The sequence below is a fragment of the Parasteatoda tepidariorum genome, chromosome 4, assembly GCF_982258835.1.
Source record: "Parasteatoda tepidariorum strain Cologne lab strain chromosome 4, Ptep-v5.0, whole genome shotgun sequence".
Classification (NCBI taxonomy): domain Eukaryota; kingdom Metazoa; phylum Arthropoda; class Arachnida; order Araneae; family Theridiidae; genus Parasteatoda; species Parasteatoda tepidariorum.
Genome location: NC_141758.1, coordinates 88133694 through 88151015, shown reverse-complemented (window position 1 = coordinate 88151015; position 17322 = coordinate 88133694). Strand labels below are relative to the sequence as shown.

General features: G+C 28.1%; 1 protein-coding gene across 4 annotated transcripts in view; it reads left to right on the top strand.

Annotated features, from left to right (window-relative positions):
- LOC107442912 (sec1 family domain-containing protein 2) overlaps positions 1–17322 on the top strand; it is a 38937-nt gene that overhangs the window by 9407 nt on the left and 12208 nt on the right. The window contains exons 1-7 of one of the 4 annotated variants that reach the window (XM_087161573.1): positions 54–397; positions 2571–2789; positions 4321–4449; positions 12375–12431; positions 14126–14257; positions 15988–16160; positions 16828–16933. In XM_087161573.1, the coding sequence (XP_087017699.1) occupies positions 218–397; positions 2571–2789; positions 4321–4449; positions 12375–12431; positions 14126–14257; positions 15988–16160; positions 16828–16933 (996 nt within the window). In that variant the 5' untranslated portion in view covers positions 54–217. Of the gene's footprint in view, positions 1–53; positions 411–456; positions 482–2442; positions 2790–4320; positions 4450–12374; positions 12432–14125; positions 14258–15987; positions 16161–16827; positions 16934–17322 lie in introns of those variants that run through there. The other 3 variants (XM_087161575.1, XM_087161574.1, XM_087161576.1) reach the window with 3 other exon arrangements.

Below are 17322 nucleotides of genomic sequence, written 5' to 3'. Positions count from 1 at the left end.
TTTTATTGTATGATTTTAATTATTAAATAAAAAACGATTAAAGAGTTTAAATCGAAAATTTAATCGATGAACTTTCGGCTGCTACGAATACGAAATAACGAAAATGCTACTAGATTTGTTTTTAAATTAAAATCATTGTTTTCTATTTTGTTTAAAACTGTATATTAAAAAAAAATACTCTGTTCGATAAACACTTGTATTATTATTACTGAGAGCTATGTATGCCAGACAACTTTCAAATCGAACTGAATTACAATGGGTTGAAATTAATAAGCATGTTAAAGATGCTTTAGTACTTATGGATGATGCAGCTGCTGAATGCTTACATTGGCATGGAGGATTAAAAAAGATTTTAGATGGTGGTGCGATCTCTGTGGAATCTTTTTCTCCATTTGTGGTTAGAATGAACAGTATATTGGTTTTTATATGTTTTTCATATCCATTGCACTAAAGAAAATATTTATTAAGTTAATTTCTAGTGGTATGAATTCATTTAACTCGTAAATAACATTATTAAACCACAAATATATTAGGGATATTTCCGTATCGTTATCTGTCGCGCCAACTACAATCGCCAAGGTGCCAAATAGATTTTAAACTTCCAATTTAAAAAAAAAGAAGAATCATATAGATGTTTGCCCGGAGGTTACTATGAGTTATACCTCTGTGATGTTATTTTTTAGTTTCTTGCTGGCCACTGCCCGAAAGTTTCCAAGACTTGGCGATTATTCTGCCGCAAATCGGGATACAGAAATCTCCCCGAATTATTAGTGTTTCCCACATTATAGATAGGTCTAGCAGACATTAACAAAAGTTAGAGTATGCTAAATTCCATCTATACAAATTACTCATTTTATCTTTATTTAAAACGAAGGATAAGTTTTTTTACAGTTTTTCTTCTACCTGTGATTAAAAGTCGGAATAGGTTACAGTATAGAAAGATAAAATATTATAGAATATATGCTTGTTATCCAAGCTAAGATAAATATTTCTGTATACCAATATGACCAGAAATAATCTCCAAGTCTTGACGTCCTCTGGGTATTGGCCTGTGGAAACTAAAAAAAACATCACAGTAGAACAACTAAAAGGGTATAACTCGCAGTCACTTGGCAAATCTTTACATGTTTATTTTAGGAAGTTTTCAAGTGTAAAATTCATTTTGCTCCTTAGCGTTCGTAGTTAGCATGACATTGAAATATTTCCGATATTTCTATATCAATTCCTCTTCACATCACCTAAAATACCAAAAGACTTACGTAATTTTTAAAAAAAATTTATCTCATGTTTTTTTCATTTTATTATTACTTATGAGTTCCCGATTTTGGGGCATGTACTATAAGGGAAACTTTCTCAGCTAAATAGAACACCGAAGTCAAGCATCACTGGCTGCGGTTAGTAAGCAGGGGGTGACCACTTTAATCAGCCTGGATAGGGACTGAGGGTGTGCGGTATCGGTCCTCATTAAACTATTCTACCATAAAGTGCTCAACTTCCCTCAGGTCATCGGGCTACAAAAGCAGAGGAGCCATCGCTTATGCAGAGGATCAAAATTACAATGGCATGTCTTCGGATCATCCTATGGGATGTTTCCCAGACCGTCGCCAATAGCCCATTGTGCCTACCTCTCTTCTCTGCTAAGGGTTTATATCAATTCATAAAATATTTTTTTCTAAGATTCTAACTTCTGAAAAGTGGAATTTGAAATTTGATTTTTTATTTTAATAAGTTAAATTTATGTATATTCTAAAAAAAAACCTATTTGTCTGAGTTTAATTTTTAAAAACGTAAATAATCCTTCAACTTCAATTTTATAAGCAAATCTCTACATGTAATAAATTGATGTACAAATTATATTGAGAAGATTATGTACGCCTAAAAAGTTGCCAAATTTTTGTGATAACCAGACAGTTAAATTAAAAAATACATCACGGTACGGGACCAACCCGAAGGCCACCTCTATATAAATCATTATACATACATATATATATCTTAAATTTTGTCAATTCAAAAAATTGTTGGGGCCTTGGTTGGTAGTTGGCATAAACAGATTCAAATGCTGCAATATCCCTACTACAATCACTAACATTTCTAACCAAAGAGTTAAGGAAGTTTTAATAAACAAATTCAGAGAAAAAATATTTTTACAGTATGCAATTAGTAATATGTGTTTGTTTTCAAATAAATTATTAAAACATGTATAAAATATGTTTTTTTTTTCTTATAAATTTATAAATTCAAATATGATTCATAAAAATTTCAGATGGTAACTTAATTTACATAAAATGTTTCTATATGAGCTTTTATATCAAATAGAATCCTTAATATGCTTTTATTTTTATGAAAAATAAAAATTAACACTGACTATTAGAATGTTAATATTATTGTTTCTTTATAAACAAAAATTATAAAACTCATAAAAACAAATTTCTTTTAAAATAGAAATTATCTACTATTATTTACATAAATATTTTCTTATTAACTAAGTATGCCTGCTATAAGTTTTTGATTGTTATTAGTTTAGGATTGCTTATAGATTTCACTAAAATTTATTTAAAAACTCTTTGCAGATAGCTGATTCTAAAGTAAGAAAGGCTGTGTTCATAATTATGTCACCATTAACTGGTGAAAACTGGAGAACTTTAATAGTCATTATCAGAGCGAATAAATTCAAACATTGTGTCATCATTACTCCTCTGCCAGCAAAACTTCATGGTGGGATAACCGATGAAACCGAACAAAGCTTCATTGGTATTGAAAATTATCTTTTACGCTGGACCGATAATGTGGTATGTGTGTGCTTAATTTTTTTTGAATTTATTAATTTTGAATTCGAATTTAATTATAATTTTTTTAATATCTTTTAAGTGTCTACATATCTAGAATGGAGTGAAAATCGGTGATAAAAGAATTAGTATGGTTAAAATGGAGTAGTTTAATCCGAGCATATTTTTCATTTTGAAATTAAATGTATGGATTTTTTCAAAGTACAAATCGTACAAATTTTTTCAAAGAGTATTGAATTGCCTCAAAATAAACTAATAAAATAATAATCTATGTCGTCATATTTTTCTAGATGAGATTTAACGTTGTTCAAATTTTTAAACTTTTTGTAGTTTTTCTTAAAATTTGAAATCTGCGTGTCTATTTTTTATGTTTATTGTTATATGTAAAATTTTGTTGTTCGTTTTGCTATTGTGGATTCGAGGGAAAATTTCTTAATATTCTCTTCTTGACTGATTCTTAATAATATACACTATTTCTTAAAATAGATTTGTTTGGTAATCAAACGTATGCATATCACAGTAGGAACATTAAAACAAGTTTAAACTAACTTAATAGATTAAAGAGGATAGAAATTTTACACTATATATTCTTTTAATACAGATTTAAAAATTTAATAATTATTAATTTTATTACACAATTATTTTAATGGTAATTTTTTGTTTATGTTTATGAAAATCAGCTAAGGCAAGAACAAATTCTCGTCAACTCATTCTAGATTACAAACAAACTGATGTTGATATTTATTAAATTTTTTATATTCAAAATGTGCCAACGTTGATATTTTAGGGAGTGAAATGATTCTTGTATGATGATGTGAAAGCGCAAGAGTTTGGTGTAAGGTTATTATTATTTGATTTTAAGTATTTAGATTTAAATTGTATATGAGCACTCGATTTGTTGTCAACTCGGAGTAAAGTGTTCCTTCATACAACAGTTTGGATAGTTTTTTACTGTGTAATAACTATTTTCAAATCAGCAGTTCTTTTAAGTTTTCATTTCAATGAAAACCATAATTCAACTTATTTTATTCAGTTTCAGCTTATGTTTATACATCATAAACAAACTCAGCTAGACTAGATTTAGTCCAAAACTACGAATTCACCTATAGGGTGTAAAATTTAATTGCAAATTATTATTGACAAAACTATGAAAACATTTCATTCACAAACATCACATTCAAATATTTTTAAAAATAAAGCAGCCTTTTATTGTTTAATACATTCCCAATTGTCTTTATTTTATATTATCGAGATTCTGCTAAAGAAAGATTTATCATATAGAGTTCTGTAGCCGAAAAAATTAGGAACCACTGCCTTAGTTCATAAGGATTAAGAATTAAGGTGTTTGTTTAATTAAATGTTATGTTTTATTAGCTTTTTTTTGTTGGATGTATGTAAAGTATAGTTTATAGCTACTTGTGTGACTTAAGCTAAATAAAATAATTCTTACTACATTAAGTGATTGATATTATTTGTCAACTTATTGTTGTAAAAATGCAATATCTTAATCATTGTATTATTTTTCTTTTTGCAGAATTTCACAGCTAATGTATGTCATATTCCTTTATTCACTTACCATGTGTCTCAAAATGTTTTCGTCATGCCCTCCTTTACTCAAAGATTTTCTCTTTCTGAATGTGGTTTATTGGAAATGAACCGAAAAGTGAGTTACTTTAATAAATAATTGTATTAGTTAATTTTGTGTTAATTGTATATTACTGTAACTGAACACAATTTTAACATGCATTAGCATTAAAATCAAAGAAGTTCTATTATTATTTTCTGATTAGATTTGTGTTTTTGAAGTCAAAACGTGGTTTTTAACACAACAGGGGTGAAGTTTTGTGATACTTTTTATTTAAACTTTAATTAGTTAAAATAAAATTAAGATATGTGTTTTTGGCAAAGATGTTTTTGGTCATGACAATAAAAACCATAGTAAAAGCTGATAAAAACCACCATGCATTAAAAACTTGCAAGTTCTGCTTCTGATTCATGCATTGTTATTATTATTATTATAGTGAATTTAAACAATTGCACAAAGAATAGATAATTTTATATGTACTGTTTTGAAAGAAAAAACTGAATATTAGGCAGAAATCTATTATTATTCTCAAGGCACTCTGTAATAACAATATTCAGTGTGTTTCGATTTCTAAATGCTATGTAGCAGCTCTAAAAACTTCTCAAAATGAAAACTGAGACTTATAAAACAAAAATTATTTGAAAAATCAAAATTGCAGGCAATAAACTTGACAGCCTTTAAAATTATTAGTAAATAATACTATTGGCTTACTTTTAATTTTATATACTTTCATTTTGTGATTAGAAATTCACAGTTTATGTTTTGTATAACCTTTCCTCTTGTTTAAATTGATTTCAATATACCTTGATCAAGTTTGTGGATTTTACATCTTTGGGTTCAAAACACAAATTTCATCTAAGCAATAAGATGTTTTGGTGTACTGTAATATTATCTAGTGGAAATTCCAAAAACTTATAAAAAAACGTTTTAAAATCAATGCTATGGAACTATTAGATGGGAAAATTCCGTCATTCAAAAAATATGGCTTACTGCTATGTCTGATAGAAAATCTATTTCGAGTTTCGGGATATGCGTATATCTCTACCATTTGATGCCCTGGTCAGTAAGAAAACAATTAATATGTGCTTTAATATGACAATTAATATGTGTCAATTTTCGTAATTAACTTAGTACAATTAGTTCTAGCAATCTTTCGTTTTGCTTTAAGTTTATCAATAGTTTCCATTTCGAGATTGTAAATAAATAAAAGTACAGTACCTGTAAGTTCAAGTTTTCTAAAATTTCAAGAAAGTAATTAATCCAGAATGAAGCACAAATTAAAGTCCAAAATTCCCGGGTTTCGGCACCAAAAAATGATAGAAAATCTATTTCGAGTTTCGGGATATGCGTATATCTCTACCATTTGATGCCCTGGTCAGTAAGAAAACAATTAATATGTGCTTTTATATTTATTAATAAACTTAACAATGAAAAAAGTAATAATTAGACTGAAACAAAACAACAAAATATGAGAAATAGGAGCTTTCAAGAAATGCTCCTTCAGGCATGAGTGTATCGAGAACAACTGACAAAAAAAATATAATTTGATTGGCGACGAATTGACGCCGCCAAAAAGAATTAATTCGTAACACACAGCCCCCCCATGAACCATGGGGGTTCATCAAAATTGTTAAAAATACAATATACCATAAAAAAAGAGAAGTTCGATTAAAGAATTTTCAATTACAATATTTCAAATTGCAAATATTCAAAAAGTTTTGTAACATCAACATTCAAATTTTAGAGCTGAATTCAAAAATACAACAAAACAAATCTTATTTTATGCTCTAATTAAAAACATAAAACTATTATAAAAAAATTAAAAAATTTTTGGTAAAATAAATTTTCATACAATAATTCTGGAGAACAATATTAAACATTCAAGATAATTAAACACTTATAAAACACTTTTTTCATATACAAATACGAGAATAAGAATATATATAAGAATAATAAAGTAATCAAAAATCTAAATTTCACTGCATATTCAGTTCAGAAATATAACCAGTAAAATTCAATGAAAGTTATCAAGAAAAATATTGTTTAACGAACAACATTTAATACAGTAAATCAAGAAATTATTAGTTAAAGCATTTGCATTAACTAAATATTATAAAATTAAAAAATGCAATTCTAGATATTTATTTACATATTTTTTTAAACATCAATAACATTATGATATGCCAATTAATTATTTCAAATAATAATATTAATAAATTTGAACTTCAGTTTGCAATTTCTAAATTGTACAATAATTGTACAGGGCGTTTAAGAACTGAAGATTCAGTTTTTACCTCGCAAGCCCTCACCTTGCCATCTCTCCCAGGAAATAATTCAATTATTCTACCTAATTTCCAAAAATTTCTAGGCAAATGATCTTCTTTAATCAAAACAATATCGTTAATCTTAAATGGAGGGATATTACCCTTAACTAAATTTGAATTAATCAATCTTAAATTTAGAAGATATTCATTCTTCCAACGAGACCAAAAATTTCTCATTAATTTTTCTCTATAATTGTAAGCTCTAATTAGGTTTTTCCTAGAAGAGAGGTTTGTATCAAGGTGAAGTCTTACCGGGGGTAAAGATGTTATTCTTTTACCTAAAAGAAAGTGAGCCGGAGTTAAGGCATTTGGCTCTTCTGCATTACTTCCAACATAAGTTATTGGGCGAGAATTTATCATCGCCTCAATTTCGAAAAGAACAGTTATCAATTGTTCAATAGTTAGGGATGATTTACCTAGGGTTTTCCGAAGAGCAACTTTTACAGATCTAACCATGCGTTCGTAAAAACCGCCCCACCAGGCAGCTCTCTCAACGATGTATTTCCATTTAATACAATTATAGGCACAAAATTCTTTCATCTTTGTATCATTCAAAATTGACCACATCAACTTTATTTCCAATTCAGCACGTTTGAAGGTATGCGCATTATCAGAAAACACTATCGATGGTAAACCACGTCGAGCAATGAAACGGCGAAAGGCTAGGAGAAAAGTATCTGTTGATAAATTTCCCACTAGCTCAAGATGAACACTCCTTGTCACTGCACATGTAATCAATAGGATGTATTGCTTACTTTCACTGTTTTTAACAAAGAGAGGACCAGCAAAGTCCACTCCAATGACGGAAAACGGAGAAGATTGCTCCACTCGTTCAACTGGCAGCGGTGCTACAACTTGGTCTCCGGGAGAAGAATTGAATCTTCTACAAATTACACATTTCCTGAGTAGTGATTTTACTGTTTGTCTAGCTTTTAAAATCCAGTATTTTTCTCTCGCTTGCACTAACGTGTGAGAGACACTAGAATGGAAGACTCTTTCATGGGAATCCCAAATTAACAGCTCTGTTAATTTGGATTTAGCTGGAAGTATCACAGGATGTTTTTCATTCATTGATAAATCAGTCTTGCCTAAGCGTCCAGTGACACGTAAGACACCTTCTTGATCAAGAAATGGGTTTAAGCAAAGCAGTTTTGAGTCTTTAGAAAGGGGTTTCTTTGCAATCAAGTTATTTTTATCCTCGTGGAACGCTTCATTTTGAACATATTTTATCCAAAATAGCTCCGCTCTGTTAAGTTCATCGGAAGTAAGGGGACCCTTCGGTTGAAGTTTTGTTTTTAACAGGTGGACGAAACGGAGTACCCAAGCAGTTACTCTTAATAGTTTTCTTAAACTGCTATATCTATCAGGATCTATTAACTTGGCAGAAACAATTGTTGACGAAACCAAAACTTTCGGTCTGGATTCGGATTCCAACTCTACAATGTCAGCTTCAATTTCAGACTCTTGATTACATGACCATGTGTCTTCTGAGTTACTTAACCATGCGGGGCCATGAAACCATTTTCTTGAAGAAATCAGGTCCTTGCAAGAAATTCCCCTGGTTAAGAGATCTGCTGGGTTATCTTTGCCTGTGCAATGTCTCCAAACACTAGGATCTGTGATTGCTTGGATTTCTGTGACCCTATTGGACACAAATTGCTTCCATTTGGACGCAGAGCCTTTAATCCAGTGCAGCACAATCGTCGAGTCACACCACAAAGATATTTTATCAAGATTTTTAAATAGTTCCTTGAGATGTTTCACCATTCTTGCGGCTATGATAGCTCCCATTAACTCCAATCTGGGTAGAGTTAATTTCTTAAGGGGTGCTACTCTGGACTTAGAAATTACAAAACTAGTACTAAAAGTACTTCTAGATGTTTTGTACCTGAAGTATGCTACAGCTCCAAAAGACTTCAGTGTAGCATCGGAAAACACGTGCAGTTGCACGTCTTTGTCTACTAAATTTAAATCGGGAAAATAATATCGAGGAATATTCAAGTTCTGAAGTTCATTAATCTCATCGCACCATATTATCCATTTGTCCTTTAATTCACCACTAAACTCATCGTCCCAATCGATTCCAAGTTGCCATAATTCTTGTAAAATGCTTTTAACACGAATCAAAATGGGGGAAATAAATCCAGATGGATCAAATATTTTGGCAGCAATATGAAGAACATTCCGTTTCGTGCATTTATTTGCATTTAAATTTGACAACAAAGACCTTAAATCAAGTTCGAGAATATCACTTTCATTATTCCATTTAAGTCCTAAAACTTTTAAATGAGAATCAGGGTCTTCATTAATTCCTATTTCGGAATTAGAGTTTTTCCACAAATTTTTAAGTTCTTTCGAGTTAGTGTCAAATTTTCTCATAGTCATATTTGCATCCTTTAAAATAGAAACAGCATCTGTTGATAACTGAAAGGCTTCTTCTACAGAAGAACTTCCATAAAACAGATCATCAACATAGAAGAAATTATTCAGCATTTCATATGCAAGAGGATGCGCATTTTTATAAGCTTTAATATGAGTTTTGATAGTTGCTGCCAAAACAAAAGGTGAACAGGTGACTCCAAAACAGTGTCTATTAAAATGAAACATTGTAGGGGGTTGAGTTTTATTGCAATCCTTATAATAGATAAAACATAAATAATTTCTATCAAATTCCAGAACTTGTATTTGTAAAAAAGCTCGAGCAATATCTCCGCAAAATCCGATTTTATGTTCCCTAAATTTTAAAATTATATCTACAAGATTAGCATATAAATTATCGCCGGATATAAGACATTCGTTAAGACTTAAATTATTTCCGCATTTACTACTGGCATCATAAACTATTCTTGTTTTTGTACTGGAAGCATTTTCTTTAAAAACATCCCTATGCGGCATTGTATAGCCCACAAAACAATTAGAATTACAAGTTTCGATAATCCCTTCTTTTAATTGTTCTTTCATAACTTCATTATATCTTTCAAATAAAAATTCGTCAGCGTTAAATCTCCTTTCTAGTAAACAAAATCTTTTTTCCGCGATCTCAAAATTATCGCATAAATTTTCACGAGCTGTCTCAGATTTCCATAAAAGCGGCGCCTCATATCTTCCATTTTCAAACCGCAACTTGTTTTCAAAATTAATTAGATGATCCGAGTTCATTTTATTTCCTAACTCTTTAGTAGTGAGAAATGATTCAATATTCCATAAACATGACAAATCATTTACAGTTGTATCTGCTAAAGTGCAACAAATGTTAAAACAAAAAGCTGAACCCTTAAAAGGACCATCTGGCACCTGACCTACTAAAGAATCTCCAAACAACGTCGGCTGAAGGAATAATTTATTGCCTATTTTCAATAACTCACCCTTTAAAGTAGAATATAAGAAATCAGCACCTAACAATATTTGAATGGGTTTCTTATCATCCCATGAATCAGCGATTTTAAATCCTTGAGAAAGTAAAGTTTCTATTAATTGGGGATCAAATTCTGCATATAATTGAGCAGCGCATATTTCCTCGGTAATTAATGCTTCAATATTTATACTTGAGTAGGGGGGAAACCTACTGCGTAATGTGATATTAACACATTCGTATTCCTTTTCCGAAGGATTTCGATTTGAAAATGTGTAAACAAAAAGTTTTTCTTTTCTTAAACTTTTCGCGTTTAATGCTTTAGCCAAATCTTTTCGAATAAAAGATTTTTGAGAAGCAGAATCAAAAAGTATTCGAGCTATTAATTTTTTAGATCCATTTTCGACATGAACTCTAGCAGTGTGCAATAAAGTTGTATTATTCAATGATTGATTAGGTTTGAAAACAGAAGACATAACCGCTTGATTCTCTTGAATTTGAATAGTTTCGGTTTTATCTGGGGAAGAAGTTTGTAATAAATTGTTACTTTTTAACTTTGGGCAAAACAATAAATTATGTTGAAAACTTTGACATATTTCACAAGGTTTGATTTTAACTTTACACTGATTTAGCAAATGGTTTTTATAAAAACATTTGTAACAGCGTCCTTCCTTTTTTAATTTAAAACGTTTCTGTTCATCAGTAAAGGTTTTGCATTTTAACCCTGTATGCGAGTATGAATTACAAAAAATGCAAGAATTTTTAACAATTGTATTTAAAGCGGCTGATGTAGGAATATTTCTGTTTTTAGGATATCTAGTTTCGTTTTTTAATCTAGCTGGTTCGTGAGTTTTCATAGAAATCACAGAAACTGCATTAGCTGCTTCTCGAGATTCAATTTCAAATTTTATGAATTTCATTAATTCACTAATATCGCCCGATTTATTATGATCTCTTTTATGATGATATTCTACTATTAAGTTATGGGGCAATTGTTTTAATAAAATCGGAATTAATAAATGACCAAAATTATCTGATGCTACACCCATAGATTGTAAATTTCTTATACTGATTTCACTTTCATCATACAAATGCCTAAGCCCCTGAATATTTGAAGAAGATTTAACTGGTTCGATTTCCAAGAGTTTATTTACAAAACAATTAATTAAATGTTCCGATTTTCCATATCTATCTTTTAGCAAGGTCAAACACGATTTATAATTTTCTTCTGTTAAAGCGAAACCTGCTACTGTTTTATAAGCATCCCCAGAAAGAAAAGATTTTAAATAAATAAATTTATTAACATTACTTAATGATTCATTAGAATCTATAGCACTACTGAAACTATTAAAAAATTTTAAAAATGTAGTTGAATCACCATTAAAAGTTGGAATGTTAAGTTTAGGCAAATTAATAGAAATCGGAATATTTTTACTATCATTAACATTCGAAACATTAACATTTGGAACATTAACAATATTATTGGCAACTGATTCTTTTATTTTAAACTTTGTTAACAACAGTTTAATTTTCATTTTGGAGTCACCTATGTTTTCATCATATTCCATAGAATTTTTAATTTCTGTTTCAAAAACATCATTATCCGTGATTAGTTCCTCAATTGATTCATTAAGGTTTTTTAGCTCAGTTTGTTTTTCTTCGAGATCAAGTAAATATTCTGATAATTGTTTCTGATGAATTTCATCTTCAAAATTGAGATTCTGTTCAAATGTGTCAATTTTCGTAATTAACTTAGTACAATTAGTTCTAGCAATCTTTCGTTTTGCTTTAAGTTTATCAATAGTTTCCATTTCGAGATTGTAAATAAATAAAAGTACAGTACCTGTAAGTTCAAGTTTTCTAAAATTTCAAGAAAGTAATTAATCCAGAATGAAGCACAAATTAAAGTCCAAAATTCCCGGGTTTCGGCACCAAAAAATGATAGAAAATCTATTTCGAGTTTCGGGATATGCGTATATCTCTACCATTTGATGCCCTGGTCAGTAAGAAAACAATTAATATGTGCTTTTATATTTATTAATAAACTTAACAATGAAAAAAGTAATAATTAGACTGAAACAAAACAACAAAATATGAGAAATAGGAGCTTTCAAGAAATGCTCCTTCAGGCATGAGTGTATCGAGAACAACTGACAAAAAAAATATAATTTGATTGGCGACGAATTGACGCCGCCAAAAAGAATTAATTCGTAACAATGTCACCCCCAAACTTTGTAGATCATAGTAAAGTGAATGAATTCTTTTTGCTCTGAAATGTTGTTATTACAGATTCATAATTTACTTTAATATTAAATTTTATTTTTCAGAGAACTGAAGAGCTTTCTCTTAAGTTACTAAATCCAGAAATGGAATCTTCTATTAAGGTAATATTTTTTATAAAGTTATTTATAAGCTAAGGTAATATAAATATGAAATCACAGAAAATGAATATGTATTTTTTTTCTAATTTTTATATTGCTTTCTCTGTATAGATATAAATATACGATAACAGCATTAAGAGAGGGAGCCTATAAGGACACATACCTCTCCCCAAAAATGTTTAAAAACTTAAAGAATTCTTTCCATATTATTTCTTAAGAAAACAAAAAGAAATCTTTCATTAAGAAATTTAGATGCTTTATTTATAATTAAACAAAACTATTTTTTTATTTTTAGAACTGTTAATGTTTCATATGGTATATTTATTTTTTAACAAAATAATTTCCTGAATATCATTTTTATGTAAAAGATATCTAAAAATTATTTAGAAAATTTTTTTTCCGGGAAGAATTGTGAAAGTTTAAAAGCAGCCATTTCAATGAATAAAATTCAAGCCTTTGGAGAGTTACACCTGATCATCCTTGGCTTTTTCGAAAAAGATATCAATGGTGTCATCAACTCAATATTTTGAGGAAAAGGCGCTCTCATGGTTCATGTTCAAACATGGAACATGGTACTTCCAACATATTTTAAATATGTAATCTATTTTTGATTTGTTTGAATCATAAATTTATGGAGAAAATTTATTGGGCTGCCTATGTTTATAATCTTGTAATTTTTAATTAATGAGTGTGATATCGGGGGTCTGTCCAGGCCAAATTTCACAAATTCAACTTTAGGAAAAATTGTAGTTTCACAAAATAATTTTTCTTTAAATTTTATTTTTGTATCCCTTAAGAAACGATAAATCCATATTTTTTTGTGGATTTTATAATAAAATTTTTTATTTTTCACAAATTATGTTTAAATTTTCACAAAATAGGTACCTCTCAGAAAAACCTAGACAGACTCCTGTATATGTTTCATTGGAATGAAATATCTCTTTTATTAGTAATTAATTTAAAATGCAGTGTGCAATTCTTTTTTTTTTATGTTTTAATAGAATATGCTCTAAATTATTTTATTAGATTATCACATAATTTCTAAAAATTTGAACAGGACAGGGTTATGGTGATCACTAGCCATATACTCTCTTTTCGAATATTACTTATTATGTTAAAAGAAGTTAGTATTTTTTCTTAATTTTTAATTAAACTAGTAACTATAGTGGATAGAAGTTTTTTTTTTTTTTTAATTTTTGGAAAAAGTTATTAATTGTACTAATGAAATACAAGCTTTCTTTTTAAAATATTTCCTTCCAAAAAGTTTCTTTTTCTTTTTAGCTTGTCTTCTTAGTGGCGATTAGATGATAGAATGTTTTTAAATAATTTTTACTCTAAATTGCTGTTCATTCAACAAAAGTTTTTTTTAGAATTTTCAATTATTTATTTTTATTTAAGTCTTATAAACATGGTTATAACTTGCCAAGTTTCTTACTGCTTTAATATTGAATGTATGATTCTGTGTATTTATTTATTTTTTAATTTGACTTATTACTAGCATAAATAGGTAGGAAAGGTTTTAAATACATATAAATACATAAATTTGCATTGATTTCCCATTCAAACTTTTCGTGTTTTCAGGGATATTTTTAAACATAACTGATAGCACAATGTATTTATTTACTGTATGTCTGAAATTATATTTATTATGCTTTTTTCCTTATTTATAATTATCTTTTTTTTTTCAAAATTTTTAGATATTAGCATATTTTCTCAATTCTCTGTTGGATACATTTCAAGTTAAAGGTGATTTTTATTCTCTTGGACCATTGAGTTATTTACTTGCATCTGAATTGGAAAGTATTTCTCAACAACAGAAAAAGAAATCAGTAAGTATTTTTCATGTTAAAAAATTTTAATAAGCATCATTTTTAGTAAATCGCAAGTGATTTAGTAAATACATCTGCTTTAGAATTTTATGATTCTAATGTATATATATATATTTTTATTTCTTAAACCTATGTAATATTGAAAAATTGAAATCCTTAAAAATTGAGAGACTTTTTTCAAGAAGGCTTGATTTTTTAAGAATTAATATTTTAGTAAAATTATTCTAAAATTAAGTAGTGAATATAATGAAGTTTTTAAAGTAAAACACCTGTGTATTCTTCTTCTATCATAATATGAAAATATCATGGCGTGATTTTTATTTTCTACTTAATTCATTTCGACTTAAAAAAAAAGTTGAAAATTTAGTCTGACAGCACATTAGCAACTACGATCATCATAGTTTTACTCGGTAGTGTTTCTGATGACGAAAAAAGGTTTTTGTTATGACAGAGGTAAAAACTGTCAAAAACTTGTTTTTTTCTTTATGTTATACAGCAAGCAATATGTTTCTTATGTGGTACAATAAATTAAATATTTTCTTTACGATTAACAACTAATTTTGCCATTGTCTACATAATTATTTTAATATACTATAAAATATGAATTATTATTAAGTGAATTATTAAAAGTGCAACAAAGCTATAAATCAGAATTTTGCACTTATAAAATATCAAAAATATGTTTAAAAATTTGTGCACCATACAGATTATATTTTGTTACTGATATCCATTCAAGATCTATATCCTTTACCATACACTTGGTTATCTGTGTATAATCTTGGAATATTTATCCTAAATTTGTAACTAAAGGTAAACTAGTATCGATGCTATTTTATCGAATTTTAAAACTTTTATTTAATTGAAAACTCACGGCAATGCAAGGCACAATTGTATATGAAAAGGCATTTTTACTAACCAGGGTTATTGAGATGAAGCATGTGATCGCAAGTGACTAGTTTTGCATACTTTTCATTTTCGAATTTCAAAAATACATTATTATATTTTTATTAATAATATTAAGTCATTTTTTGTCCAATATCTTTTAAAACTAAATTTAATGCTTTTAAGATTTGAATTACCTTTTGTTTAAATGTTAACTAGTTAAAGTAAAAAAAAAATGTCCAGAAAAAAATATTTTTTTTTACAAAGAGGTTTTTTGGCACAAACGTAAAAATCATGATTAAAATTGTTATGGGTCAAGAACTTGCCAACCCTGATTGCATTATATGTAATGAGATACATCTCAGATCTAAAAAGTTTAAAGACTAGTTCTTGTAAAGCAAAAAGTTCCACTTTCTAATGTAATGTTTTTGGTATATAATATCTTTGATTTGAGGAATCCAAGACTAGGCACACTGTATCTGAACAAATTAATTGCTATTTTTTGCCCTCTAGATTTTGAATTTGTTGTCACAGCAGTAATTAGGTTATTAAAAATTTAATAATGGTGAAACTGCACTGAAATTCTTTTTACTTGTTTAAGAAAAATGACAAAGTGTCTTATGAAATGAAATACGTTGGATAATGAAAGTCCTTCTGTAAATAGGAAATCATTTCTATCAGCTAAAATAATTCATTATACTCAAGTTCTGTTGCTTACAACAACATTAGAACAGCTTTGTTCATTAAAATTTTGTTTAGATTTCTGTTTGAAATTAATTCAGTATTTTTTATAAGGAATTATAATTTATTTGTTTATAATAATTCCAATTTTTGTTTTTTATTTTTAGACTTATTCAAAGAAAGCTTCTTTGATTGTAGTTGATCGAATTTTAGATCTAGCAGGCCCTTTGAGTCAGTCATATGACACAATGTTAGATAAAGTTCTGTTATCTTTACCTCATATTCCTGGACATGTTTTTGATGTTTGTGTAAATATGGAAGATTTATCTGCTTGTAAAAGGTATTTGCTTCAAAATCTTTAATTTTAAAAATGTTTTATGTTTTAATGTTATAAAACTCATTTAGAATATATAATGGGTATTTTTATTTTATATTTTAAGTAATGTTTTATGTAACTTTTAGGAGAAGTAATATTATATAAAATAATCTGTTAAAACAATGTTTTTGTGTAGGGTCAGGTCAGTTTACTAGTTTTTAAAGTTGGGGATAGTTTTTTTCATTTCATATCATAGTGTTGTAAATTTGAAGAATCTTACTACTAATAAATAAGTTTAAAAAGTAAAAATAAAATTATAATTGATTCTTAAAATGCAAAATCTTTATTTTTATTTTACAGTGTTTTCATAATTATTTTTGTAAATTATGAAAACTTAAATAATTATATTTATTTTGCAGAATATATTCAAAAAGTATTAAGATCTTTTAACTTATTCTGAATTCAGTTTGTAAAACTTGCATAAGTTATAATGATTTTAAAAATTTAGAAGTGTTATTCTAATGCATCTTGCAAAATCTTAATTTAAGTTGTTTGTACGGAAAAAAAAATTTCCGGAAAAGAAAAAAGCAGCCGTCTCTCTTTTCCTGTCATAATCTTAAATTTAAAACTATGTGATCATTATAGCTGTTACTTTATGATTTATTATTTTCAATTCATTATTTTGTTGCAGTGCTATGGTATTTGGTAGACCTTTGCTAGCTCCAGGTTGTATTGCTCATAAAAGTGATTCTTATGCAGAAGCCTGTTTAAATGCTATTTTGTACAAAAATCCAAGAGTATGTTCTTCTCAATTTTTATTATTGTTAATTACTTAAACATAAATTTTTCTGTCAACTTTTCATGCTTAACTCGTTAGATTATTTAAATAAATATTTTTCTGAATTTTAAAAAACGTGATGAGTATCAAGTTTTTTCTTCTTAAATGTTGTAAAATATATTCTTTTTTGATTTGAAGTCCAAGAAGTATTCATATTATAAAATGTAAATCTTTGTGAGACATGTGCTTTTTTAAATTTATGTTTATGTCATAAATTGAGTGTTAGAAAAGTGTTTCATTTTCTAAAGAACAATCATAATTGGAACAGTTGCTTAGCTTTTAAAAAAACTTGATAGTTTAAAATCTTTTTATTTATTTATTTTTTGTAAGAAAAAATTGTAATTAAAA